Source organism: Salmo salar, chromosome ssa01 (assembly GCF_905237065.1).
Source record: "Salmo salar chromosome ssa01, Ssal_v3.1, whole genome shotgun sequence".
NCBI lineage: Eukaryota > Metazoa > Chordata > Actinopteri > Salmoniformes > Salmonidae > Salmo > Salmo salar.
The window spans coordinates 10,964,069-10,977,565 of record NC_059442.1 but is presented as its reverse complement, the minus strand read 5'-3'; the positions used below and the strand labels follow the sequence as shown (position 1 = coordinate 10,977,565).

The 13,497-nt window shown below is 40.7% G+C and overlaps 1 protein-coding gene across 3 annotated transcripts in view; it reads left to right on the top strand.

Annotated features, from left to right (window-relative positions):
• The window catches only part of LOC106613427 (piggyBac transposable element-derived protein 3), a 48,193-nt gene extending 39,186 nt beyond the window's left edge, over window positions 1-9,007 (top strand). For 2 of the 3 annotated variants that reach the window (XM_014215865.2, XM_014215653.2), the window contains exons 3-6: window positions 1,238-1,406; window positions 1,528-1,627; window positions 2,307-2,464; window positions 6,873-9,007. In XM_014215865.2, the coding sequence (XP_014071340.1) occupies window positions 7,571-8,596 (1,026 nt within the window). In that variant the 5' untranslated portion in view covers window positions 1,238-1,406; window positions 1,528-1,627; window positions 2,307-2,464; window positions 6,873-7,570 and the 3' untranslated portion in view covers window positions 8,597-9,007. Of the gene's footprint in view, window positions 1-983; window positions 1,407-1,527; window positions 1,628-2,306; window positions 2,465-6,872 lie in introns of those variants that run through there. The other variant, XM_014216194.2, reaches the window with a different exon arrangement.
• The last annotated feature ends 4,490 nt before the right edge of the window (window positions 9,008-13,497 follow it).

Here is a 13,497-nt window from a genome sequence, read left to right as displayed (position 1 = left end):
TAGTTCTTCTTTTGAATCCCTATCGAAACTACAGTGTCTGTGGGGTCACGTTGCACTTCCTAAGGCTTCCATTGGCTGTCAAAAGCCTTCAGAAAGTTTTTTCATCATTCTCCTGTAACTGGGCAGAGAATAGGAGCTCAGTCAATGAGTGGACTGCCTATGGACAAAGGACTTGGTGATGCGTGAGCCTGATAGCGCGCCCCTCCTTCTTTTTCTTCTGGAATGAATACGCTATTGTCCGGTTGGAATATTATCGCATTTTTACGTTAAAAACACCATAAAGATTGATTGTAAACAACGTTTGACATGCTTCTACTAACGGTAATGGAACATTTTGACTTTTCGTGTCTCGAATTACGCTCGCGCATTATGCCTTTGGATAGTGACCTGAACGCACGAACAAAACGGAGGTATTTGGACATAAATATGGATTATTTCGAACTAAAACAACATTTCTTGTGGAAGTAGCAGTCCTGGGAGTGCATTCTGATGAAGATCAGCAAAGGTAAGAGAATATTTATAATACTAATTCTGAGTTTAGGTGACCCCAGAACTTGGCGGGTGTCTGTATAGCTTGCTTTGATGGTGAGCTATGTACTCAGTTTTGGTGGGAATACATTTTCTGAACATCACGCGCCAATGTAAAATTCTGTTTTTTTATATAAATATGAACTTTATCGAAGAAAACATACATGTATTGTGTAACATGATGTCCTAGGAGTGTCATCTGATGAAGATCATCAAAGTTTAGTGCTTCATTTAGCTGTGTTTTGGGTTTTTGTGACATATCTCCTTGCTTGGAAAATGGCTGTGTGATTATTTTTGTCTATGTACTCTCCTAACATAATCTAATGTTTTGCTTTCGCTGTAAAGCCTTTTTGAAATCGGACAATGTGGTTACATTAAGGAGAAGTGTATCTTTAAAATGGTGTAAAATAGTCGTATGTTTGAGAAATTGAAATTATGATATTTTTGCTGTTTTGTATTTCGCGCCATGCTATTTCACTGGCTGTTGAATAGTGTGGGACGGTCACGTCCCACCTAGCCCAGAGAAGTTAATGCTCTTTTTCGGAGCAGAAATGTCCTCAGGATAACCCCTATTCATTTTGTTCTGTGATCAATCAACACATTACCACGTTGCATGGAAATATAATGTCAAATTGCAAGTTAAGTCATGATGTGTCATGCTGTCAAATTATGTCAAGGAGCCCGTCTTGTTGATCCTTGGTTTTGACAGGGGTCTCAGCACGGGACATTTCCCTGTGTACCAGCCTGTACCATGACTACAAGGTGCTGCTTCAGATGGGCCTTCACTTCATCTTCCTCCAGGGCACCAAAGGCCCTGGCTGAAACAAGTCCTGGACCTATGTGAGTGGTGGGTCGAAGATCCAGGACCAGGGCACCAGGTATTGTGCTGCGGCAGCACGAGTCGAGTGGAAATTCTTTGCCCGTTGTAAACAAGTTAGCTCGCTAACGTCATGTAGAATGTGTGTCTTGCTAATCACACCCTTAAACGGTTATTTTCAGGTCTTGAGAAAGCAACACGTATTCTGTAGGAATCTCACAAACGCTCCAGGAAACTGAAGAGTGTACCGAAGAGGGCACCTCAAAGAATTTCCCACGATTGGTAACTACCTCGTACCAAATAGTGTATAGTGATGCTTGTGTCAATGAATCTCAAAGATATCGACGAAAATTACCGTTGTAACAAGTCATTTTCAAACTACCTGTTCAACTGCGGGCTGTAAAATAAATCTTCAAACACTTCTCCTAATTGTGAATGCTGCTTATTATGAAGGGTGTCTTGGGCCCTTGATTGGCCTGTATTGACCTGATTGCCCTTTGCTTCCAGGCCCAAGGGAGCCCTTCATCTACAGAAGCTGGAGGAGGTGCTAGGACATTTTAAAATATGGGCTGAGAGCCCTGGCACCAGTAATTCACTATCTTATTAGTAGCAGCTAACTGCACTCGGTCCTTTAGCCATGAGTAATCCTTTTAAGATATTTAACTAAAGCTGAGGACAACACAACAGCGAATGGCACAGTTGAAGCCACAGCGTGCTCCAGATCTTGTTTTTCCATATTTGTTTGAGTAGTGGTGGATGCATTTAATAAGCAGTTGATTGGTTGTAAGTACACACATGTACCAAAGGAGGCGCAAACAGAAAGGTATGCGGTGTCTTTTTTAGTAGGACATGTTGCCAAAAGTGAAAACTGACTTAATTTGGAACTATATGAAGTGAGTGCTGCTTGTCGCCTTTTTTCATTAGTTGTAAGTACCTTCTCTCTCTTCTTTGATTGGTCCAGGCTCTGGATCCCTGGAAGTGAGCATGCATGTGATGATATTTTCGTCATTCCACGAGAGCATGCAGGAGATCGCCACCATTTTGAACCACCATCTGCCCTGGTCAAGCTCATGACCTTTATGGGTCTCGGCAGGATACACCCAGAAGGAGCAGCTGGAGGTAAAAATACAACATCTATGGAAAATAAGAATTTGTTCTTAACTGACTTGCCTAGTTAAATAAAGGTAAAATAAATAAAATGGTCCTGGGGTGGTCTACTGGTTAACAGCACCGCCAGCAGCACATGTAGGTCTATGGTCCTGGGGTGGTGTACTGCTACAGTTGTGGCAAACCTTTGGCCAATTTGCCAGTAATATTTTCACATGCAAATTAGTTTTGTGGCAAACTATTGCGGTAAATTTACGGCGACTTCTGTATATCTGGCAAACAATTCTGGGCAACTTGTGGCAAACATTCTACTGTTTGCTGCAAACTCAATATGAATATGCAAATTAGATCCGGTTTTTGGATACTGTGTTAACATTGAAATGTTGTATATACATAAATCAAATCACATATAACTTTAAATAACTTGCTTCTCACAGAGAACTAATACTAAATGTATTAAATATACTAAACAACATGTATTCAATGTCTTAACAGATCAAAATAAATCCAATACAATGTTTTGATCCATCTCACAATGAAAACATTATGCAGAGTGCCACAATACACCTTAAAATCATCAGCATGCTAATGAAGAAAAGAGCAAAGACCTGAAATTTTCCTAAATAAATAGTTTATTATATATTTTTATCTTCCTACAACATTTACATGAGAGAAATGTGAACACCATGGAGATGTTGACCTTAGGATGTTTAAAGGGGCAACTACAGAATTTACATAAATTCTAACTGAGCAATGAGCTTTCAACCAATGGAAGTTTAAAAGATAATTAACAACATTTTAATAACTAAAACAACAAAAACTAAATCAAACCCAGGTCAGAATTTTTGCCTTTTTGAGTGAACTTTTTAGAAGTGAACCCTGAGGAAGTCCTTTGTCTAAAGCTTGTTGCACTGAAACTATCAGACAACAAAAACTAAATTAGGATACTAAAAACAAGTACTGAAAATATTTTCAATTTTGGCATCTTAAAAGATAGACTCAGGGTTTAATGGGCGGGTTTGGCTTTGGGAAAAAGGGGTCAGCTGTTACAAAGTTGCCTTGATGTTGCTATGCTTCTCACTATACAGTGCGTTCGGAAAGTATTCAGACCCCTTGACTTTTTCAACATTTTGTTAGGTTACAGCCTTATTCTAAAATTGATTAAATCGTTTTTCCCCTCATCAATCTACACACAATACCCCATAATGACAAAGTAAAAACATGTTTTAAGACATTTTTGCTAATTTATAAAAAATACAAAACTGAAATATCACATTCACATAATTATTCCGACCCTTTACTCACTACTTTGTTGAAGCAGCTTTGACAGCGATTACAGCCCTGAGTCTTCTTGGGTATGATGCTACAAGCTTGGCACACCTGTATTTGGAGTTTCTCCCATTCTTCTCTGAAGATCTTCTCAAGCTCTGTCAGGTTGGATGGGGAGCGTCGCTGCACAGCTATTTTCAAGTCTAGTCAGCGATGTTCGATCGGGTTCCAATCCGGGCTCTTTAAACAACCACTCTAAATAATGCCACTTTAATAATGTCTACATATCTTACGTTACTTATCACATGCATATACTGTATTGAGACCAAATCACTGGACACTAGTCACTTTAAACAATGGCACTTTAAATAATGACACTTTAATAATGTTTACATATCTTACATTACTCATATCACATGTATATACTGTATTTTACAGCATCTACTGCACCTTGCCTATGCCGCTCAGCCATCGCTCATCCATATACTTAAAGGTATTAAAGGTACATATTCTCATTCACCCCATTTAGATTTTTGTGTATTAGGTAGTTGTTGGGAATTGTTAGATTACTTGTTAGATATTACTGCACTGCTGGAACTAGAAAGCACAAGCATTTCGCTACACTTGCATTAACATCTGCTAACATGTGTATGTGACCAATAAAATTTCATTTGATTTGGCTGGGCCACTCAGGACATTCAGAGACTTAACCTGAAGCCACTCCTGCGTAGTCTTGGCTGTTTGCTTAGGGTTGTCGTCCTATTGGAAGGTGAACCTTCACCCAGTCTGAGGTCCTGAGCGCTCTGGAGCAGGTTTTCATCAAGGATCTCTCTGAACTTTGCTCCGTTCATCTTTCCCTCAATCCTGACTAGTCTCTCAGTCCCTGCTGCTGAAAAACATCCCCACAGCATGATGCTGCCACCACCATGCTGCACCGTAGGGATGGTGCCAGGTTTCCTCAAGACGTGACGCTTGGCATTCAGGCCAAAGAGTTCAATCTTGGTTTCATCAGACCAGAGAATCTTGTTTCTCATGGTCTGAGAGTCTTTAGGTGCCTTTTGGCAAACTCAAAGTGGCTGTCATGTGCCTTACTGAGGAGTGGCTTCTGGCCACTCTACCATAAAGGCCTGATTGGTGGAGTGCTGCAGAGATGGTTGTCCATCTGGAAGGTTCTCCCATCTCTACAGAGGAGCTCTGTCAGAGTGACCATCAGGTTCTTGGTCACCTCCCTGACCAAGGCCCTTCTCCCTCAATTGCTCAGTTTGGCCAGGCAGCCAGCTCTTGGAAGAGTCTTGATGGTTCTAAACTTTTTCCATTTAAGAATGATGGAGGTCACTGTGTTCTTGGGGACCTTCAATATTGTAGAAATGTTTTGGTACCCTTCACCCAGATTGGTGCCTCGACACAATCCTGTCTCGGAGCTCTACAGACAATTCCTTCGACCTCATGGCTTGGTTTTTACTCTCAAATGCGCTGTCAACTGTGGGACCTTATATAGACAGGTGTGTGCCTTTCCAAATCATTTCCAATCAATTGAACTACCACAGGTGGACTCCAGTCAAGTTGTAGAAACAACTAAAGGATGATCAATGGAAACAGGATGCACCTGAGCTCAATTTTGAGTCTCATAGTAAAGGGTCTGAATACTTCTGTTTTTTTTTTTAACTTACTGAAATTTTGAAAGAATCTGTTTTCGCTTTGTCATTATGGGGTATTGTGAGTATATTGCTGAGGAAATGTTTTTATTTAACTTGTCTGGGCTACGTGGGACGGTAGCGTCCCACCTGCTTAACATCCGGTGAAATAGCAGAGAGCAAAAATTCTAAATACACCATTCGTAATATTAAACATTCTTGTAAATACATGTATCTTACATCATTTAAAAGCTTAACATCTTGTTAATCCAGCCTCTGTGTCAGATTTCAAAAAGGCTTTGCGGCGAAAGCATACATTATAATAATCTGAGGACAGCGTCCCGCAAACACAAGCATTACTAGCATTTTCCAACCAAGCATTAGCATCACTAAAGCCAGAAATAGCAATAAAATAATCAATTACCTTTGAAGATCTTCTTCTTTTGGCGATACAAAAGGCCCAATCTACACAATAAATGGTCGTTTTGTTCAATAAAATAAATTTTTATAGCATAACACGAAACATTTTGTAAACGGCTAGTGTCATGAATTCTGTCTCCTTCAACGTTCGACGAAACATTCGATGTAATTACTCACACTAAACACACGTTTATCCAGTCATGGTTGGTTTCATTGCAATCCTCTGTTTGTTAGTAACACAACCATACTTGATTGTTCTTTTTGCGGGACGTATTGACCGAAAGGAACTCATTTGAACACACCAAACAATGACTTCATTGCGCGTCAATGATATGACCATTGCTTCGTTGATTGACTGTATTTCGGCCCAATGACCACTGATCGTCTTGAAATCTAGCTTGGTAGATAGCCAATGAGCTGAGGTAAACGGCAATATCTAATGGTTATATCCAGGAAGACCAGCTCTTGAACGAAAGTCGAGCGTAACACAGCCATTCGCCATTGAAATTTCTACCTGAAGGAGCCACATTGTTTGCGCGTAGCAGTATTGAGTCGAGATCATTTTCCGCTATTTTATCGATAGAATTATGGCGAGTAAATCTGGAAAATCAAAGGCAAAGTCCAGGTATAAAGATCTACACGACATTATTGATTAAATTGATAGAGATAGTGACACAGAGTTACTTGAAGATGAGTCGGATTGTGAGTCAAGTTTGGACTCCCAATTTGAGGAAATGTTTTTGCATGGAGAGGATGCAGTGTTGGACTGGTAAGTACATCTCATGCCGTTGTTTGAAATTAATAATATCAAATATTATTCATTTGAGTTGTTTTGGAGATATATCTTTTTTTAAATGTATTTTATATATTTTATTTGACATATATACATTATATATACATTATATATATATATATATATATATATAATCAGTAACGAAATGTGTGAAGTACACATGGCTAAACATTATGAGTGTGTGTCTGTATATATTAGATATTTTTTACATGTATTTTATCTAAACATGGAATGGAACAGCACCTCACCATAGTGATTGAGGTTCACTACTCTATATATAATCTGTGTGTCTGTGTCTTCACAGTCCTTCCGATTCTGATTGGGAGCCCCCACTGCCAAGGTGCCCATCCCCCACAGGAGCTGGTTCATCTAGCCGGACCCCTGCTGTCTCCGGCTCCACACCTACCCCCGCCCGGCCAGGTGTGAAGTCTGTGACAAAGAAGCGGAGGTGGGGAAAAGATAAACCTGCAATCAGAGAGGAGGAGGATGTGGGCCCACCACCTCCAATATTCAGACCGAAAAGGCCACCAGGACCTCAGCTGGACATGACCTCCAATTACAGCCCCATGCAACTTTTTCAGCAGTTTTTTTACATCATCAGTTATTGATTCCCTTGTCTTGAACACTAACAAGTATGGTGCTAAGAAGCAGGCAGGCAAGAAAGAGTCATGGAAGCCCATTTCCATGTCAGATATTTTTTGTTATTTGTCAATGGTCATTTACATGGGTCTAGTGAAGCTGAAAACCCAGAAACACTACTGGAAAACTGCTCCCCTCTATCAACTGCCTTTCCCCTCCACTGTCATGTCATGCAAAAGGTTTCTGACAATCTCACAGGCGCTTTATATCAGTGACGTTGATGAAGTTGATGAGGACAACGAGAAGAAGCGAGGCACAGCAGGGTATAATAGGCTCTGCAAAATAAAACCTCTCTACCACAGTGTGGTTGAGGCCTGAAAGACCTATTTCCAGCCCGCCCAGATCCTTTCCATCGATGAGAGGATGGTAGCCTCAAAGGCCAGAATCAGCCTAAAACAATACATGCGTAACAAACCAACTAAATGGGGTTACAAACTGTTTGTTTTGGCTGATTCTGCGTGTGCATACATGTGCAATTTTTTTGTTTATGAGGGGAAGAGCAGTTTTGCGACCGGTAAGGGACTCAGCTATGATTCCGTCATGGAATTATTAGATTTTCAACTGCTGGGGAAGGGCTACAAACTTCTTGTCGACAACTACACAAGCCCTACCCTGTTCACAGACCTGAGGAGGCTGGATGTGTGGGCTTGTGGCACCATTCGGACCAACAGAGTGGGCTTTCCAAAAACAAAGGAGAACGACATGCCTAAGCGGGCTGAGCGGGGTAGCATGAGATGGATTCGCCAATATGGCCTGCTCTTTGTGAAGTGGATGGATACCAGAGAGGTGGTCATGTGCTCCAGTATCCACAAGTCCTTCAGTGGAGATCACGTCGTCAGGTGTGTGAAGGGCGCTACTGGGGCATGGACCACAAAAAATGGCCCCATTCCTGCAGCTATCAAGGACTATAACAAGAGCATGGGAGGTGTGGACCTGTCAGATGCGCTGATAGGCTACTATAATGTTCTCCACAAGACCATGAAATGGTACAATACTTTTTTCTATCATTTCATTGACATTGCTGTGGTGAATTCCTTCATCATCCAGAAGGAAATGGCCAAGAGCTGTGGAAAGACCCCCATCTCACAGCTAGCCTTCCGAGAGCTGCTCATCCAGGAGCTTGCTGGCTACATCAAGTCCACTGCAGTACCTTCTGTCCCCTCTACCTCGGTCTCTTCTGCTCCTTCAACCAGTGGTGTTCAACTGCCCAAATTCATCTCTGCAGGCATGAATGTGCCTCAGGGCAAAAAGGGCACAGTGGGGAGGCGACGTTGTGCCCTTTGTCACAGGAAATGCCCCATCACATGTACCACCTGCTCAGTAACTCTATGCTTTACAGCAGAAAGAGACTGCTATGGTCCATGGCACCAGCACCACAATATTGTGTAGAGGACTGAGGGTCTTCACAATATTGTACATTGTATGTGTGTAAATAGTTACCCTTGTTATTTAAATCTTTTTCAAAATGTAATATTTAAAAAAAAAATGGACTTTTTTTTTAGGGGTGTGTTAGAATATAATTTTTGTATTTTGTATATAGTTTTTTACATCAAAATGTATCACTGTACCAATTTGGCCACTTGGGTACATTTGGGTACATTTGTGTGGGACACCTGGGTGACTTCATGCTCAATGTCATGTAGCTCGCTCATTCCTGAAGATATGTGTCTGAAACTTTTCTCAGATACTGTTGCCCTCTTATGTTCTGCATAGAAATTATCCCCAGCATCCTATCTGAATGTTTGGCTGTTCCTGTTCAGTTGAAAGATGATGCAACAACAATAAAAAACTGAAAACGTATGTTTATTTCCTTGTATTTTCTTCTACCAGATCTATTGTGTTATATTCTCCTACATTCAATTCACATTTCCACAAACTTCAGTGTTTCCTTTCAAATGATACCAAGAAAATGCATATCCTTGCTTCTGGGCCTGAGCTACAGACAGTTAGATTTGGGTATGTCTTCAGGCGGAAATTGAGAGAAGGGGGGGGGGGGTAGCCCAAAAAGGTTAATCCATTTTAGAATAAGGCTGTAATGTAACAAAATGTAGAAAAAGTCAAGGTGTCTGAATACTTTCTGAAGGCCTTGTATAAGTGCTATATAAACAAACAATATATCTAGCATAAACTGGGACTTTAAATGTGTGGCCAACTTTTCCTAGAGGGCCACAAGTCTCAACACAATTGATTCAAACTAATCACGATATTCAATCTAGACTGGGGACTTCATCATTGAGAGACAGTTGTCTACTAGTTGTCTCTTCTTCCTGACCCAGGTGTATACATCTTGGGTAGAATAAAAGCTACATTAAATGGAGTAATGCCTAATATGGCAATTCACATTCTTTTCCCAAAATTAATTATTGCTAAATTACATCTCAAATTCATGCATGCAAGAAGACTTGGCCTGGTGTACACATATTTCTCTGTCCTCAGTTTGATTCAAGTCCTCAGTTTGATTGAAGGCCTCAATCGAATGCCTCATTCTGTCTTTTTTCCTTGTTACTGATTGCTTCTAGAAAGATAGGAGGAACAACACATGATCAGGATGACCTAGCTAAATCACTGAAGGATCTAATTGTTACAAAGAATGGGATGAATAATACATGCATTTGCTTACCTTATCAAGCTTGTCAAGACGATTCACTCCCAAAAAAGTGTTATGAGTGAGGTCACCACAAACATCTTTCCAGGGTGTTGATGCATCCTCCTCCCAATACAGTCTCTTCCAACACCACTGGTAGGGAAAGGGTATTCATCTGTAGGGAAAGGGTATTCATCTGTAGGGAAAGGGTATTCATCTGTAGGGAAAGGGTATTCATCTGTAGGGAAAGGGTATACATCTGTAGGGAAAGGGTATACATCTGTAGGGAAAGGGTATACATCTGTAGGGAAAGGGTATTCATCTGTAGGGAAAGGGTATTCATCTGTAGGGAAAGGGTATTCATCTGTAGGGAAAGGGTATACATCTGTAGGGAAAGGGTATACATCTGTAGGGAAAGGGTATTCATCTGTAGGGAAAGGGTATTCATCTGTAGGGAAAGGGTATTCATCTGTAAAAGTTTTACGCTGAACAAAAACATAAACGCAACATGCAACAATTTCAAAGATTTTTGTTACAGTTCATATAAGTTACAGTTCATATAAGGAAATCAGTCAAGTAAAATAAATAAATGAATCCTTAATTCATGAATTTCACATGACTGGGAATACAAATATGCTTCTGTTGGTCACAGATACCTTAAAAACAAAGTAGGGACGTGGATCAGAAAACCAGTCAGTGTCTGGTGTGACGACCATTTGTCTCATGCAGCGCGACACATCTCCTTCGCATATAGTTGATCGGGCTGTTGATTGGGCTGTGGAATGTTGTCACACTCCTCTTCAATGGCTGTGTGAAGTTGCTGGATATTGGCGGGAAACTGGTACCCTCTGTCATGCATGTCGATCCAGAGCATCCCAAACATTCTCAATGGGTGACATGTTTTATTTTATTGTTATTTAACCTTTATTTAACTAGGCAAGTCAGTTAAGAACAAATTCTTATTTACAGTGACAGCCTACCAAAATGCAAAAGGCCTCCTGCGGGGACGGGGGTTGGGATTAAAAATACAGGACAAATCACACATCACTACAAGAGAGACACCACAACACTACATAAAGAGAGACCTAAGACAACAACACAACCATGGCAGCAACACATGACAACACAACATGGTAGCAACACATCATGGCAGCAGCACAAAACATGGTACAAACATTATTGGGCAAAGACAACAGCACAAAGGGCAAGAAGGTAGAGACAACAATACATCACACGAAGCAGCCAGAAGTGTCAGTAGGAATGTGCATGACTGAGTCTTTGAATGAAGAGATGGAGATAAAACTGTCCAGTTTGAGTGTTTTTTGCAGCTCGTTCCAGTCGCTAGCTGTAGCAAACTGAAAAGAGAAGTGACCCAGGGATATGTGCTGAGAGAAGGACAGTGTACCATCTAGCCATACTCCCTAGTACTCAAGCTCTAAACCTTCAGAGGTAGTAATCACACCAGTGGGGAGAGGGGCATTCTTCTTACCGAACCACACTACCTTTGTCTTGTTCAGAACAAGGTTAAGGGCAGAGAAAGCTTGTTGGACACAAAGAAAGCTTTGTTGTAGAGCATTTAACACAAAATCCGGGGAGGGGCCAGCTGAGAATAAGACTGTATCATCTGCATAAGTGGTTGAAAGAGCTTCCTACTGCCTGAGCTATGTTGTTGATGTAAATTAACCTCTATGGGCTAGGTGGGACTCAACAGCCAGTGTAATCCCGTGGCGCGATATTCAAATACCTTAGAAATGCTATTACTTAAATTTCTCAAACATATGACTATTTTACACCATTTTAAAGACAAGACTCTCGTTAACCTGTTATGGCTAGGGGGCAGTATTTTCACAGCCGGATAAAAAACGTACCCGATTTAATCTGAGTATTACTCCTGCCCAGAAACTAGAATATGCATATAATTATTAGCTTTGGATAGAAAACACTCCAAAGTTTCTAAAACTGTTTGAATGGTGTCTGTGAGTATAACAGAACTCATTTGGCAGGCCAAAACCTGAGAAGATTCCATGCAGGAAGTGGCCTGTCTGACAATTTCTTGCCCTTCTTGATTATCTCTATCCATTACAGAGGATCACTGCTGTTACGTGACACTTCCTACGGCTCCCATGGGCTCTCAGAAGGCGGCAAAAAGCTGAATCGTGGCTTTGCAGGCTCTGGTTGAAAAAAAGTAGCGCGTTTGGGTAGTGGCTGGTTACAGTACTGTGAGACTCAGGCGCGTGCCCGCGTCGACAGAATGCTTTGTTTTCTTTCGTCTGTTTACCTAAACGCAGATTCCCGGTCGGAATATTATCGCTTTTTTACGAGAAAAATTTCATAAAAATTGATTTTAAACAGCGGTTGACATGCTTCGAAGTACGGTAATGGAATATTTACAAATCTTTTGTCACGAATTGCGCCATGCTCGTGACCCTTATTTACACTTCGGATAGTGTCTTGAACGCACGAACAAAATGCCGCTATTTGGATATAACGATGGATTATTTTGGACCAAACCAACATTTGTTATTGAAGTAGCTGTCCTGGGAGTGCATTCTGACGAAGACAACAAAGGTAATCAAACTTTTGTAATAGTAAATCGGAGTTTGGTCAGGGCTAAACTTGGTCGGTGTCTAAATGGCTAGCCGTGATGGCTGGGCTATCTACTGAGAATATTGCAAAATGTGCTTTCACCGAAAAGCTATTTTAAAATCGGACATATCGAGTGCATAGAGGAGTTCTGTATCTATAATTCTTAAAATAATTGTTATGTTTTTTGTGAACGTTTATCGTGAGTAATTTAGTAAATTCACCGGATGTTTGCGGGGGGTATGCTAGTTCTGAACGTCACATGCTAATGTGAAAAAGCTGGTTTTTGATATAAATATGAACTTGATTGAACAAAACATGCATGCATTCTATAACATAATGTCCTAGGGTTGTCATCTGATGAAGATCATCAAAGGTTAGTGCTGCATTTAGCTGTGGTTTGGTTTTTTGTGACATTATATGCTAGCTTGAAAAATGGGTGTCTGATTATTTCTGGCTGGGTACTCTGCTGACATAATCTAATGTTTTGCTTTCATTGTAAAGCCTTTTTGAAATCGGACAGTGTGGTTAGATTAACGAGAGTCTTGTCTTTAAAATGCTGTAAAATAGTCATATGTTTGAAAAATTGAAGTTTTCGGATTTTAGAGAAGTTTGTATTTCGCGCCACGCCCATCATTGGATATTGGAGCAGGTGTTCCACTAGCGGAACGTCTAGATGTAAGAGGTTAATCTAACCACACTGTCCGATTTACTGTAAGAAAAATGTTATTACCTTTGCTGTCTTCGTCAGAATGCACTCCCAGGACTTCTACTTCAATAACAAATGTTGGTTTGTTTCAAAATAATCCATAGTTATATCCAAACAGCGGCGTTTTGTTCGTGCGTTCAAGACACTATCCGAAAGGGTAAATAAGGGTGACGAGCATGGCGCAATTCGTGACAAAAAAATTCTAAATATTCCATTACCGTACCTCAAAGCATGTCAACCGCTGTTTAAAATCAATTTTTATGCCATTTTTCTCATAAAAAAGCGATAATATTCCGACCGGGAATCTGCGTTTAGGTAAACAGACGAAAGAAAATAAAGCATTCGGTCGACTCGGGAACGTGCCTAAGCCCATAGTACTCTGATCGGCCACTTGCCAAACGCAATAAAGTGTTT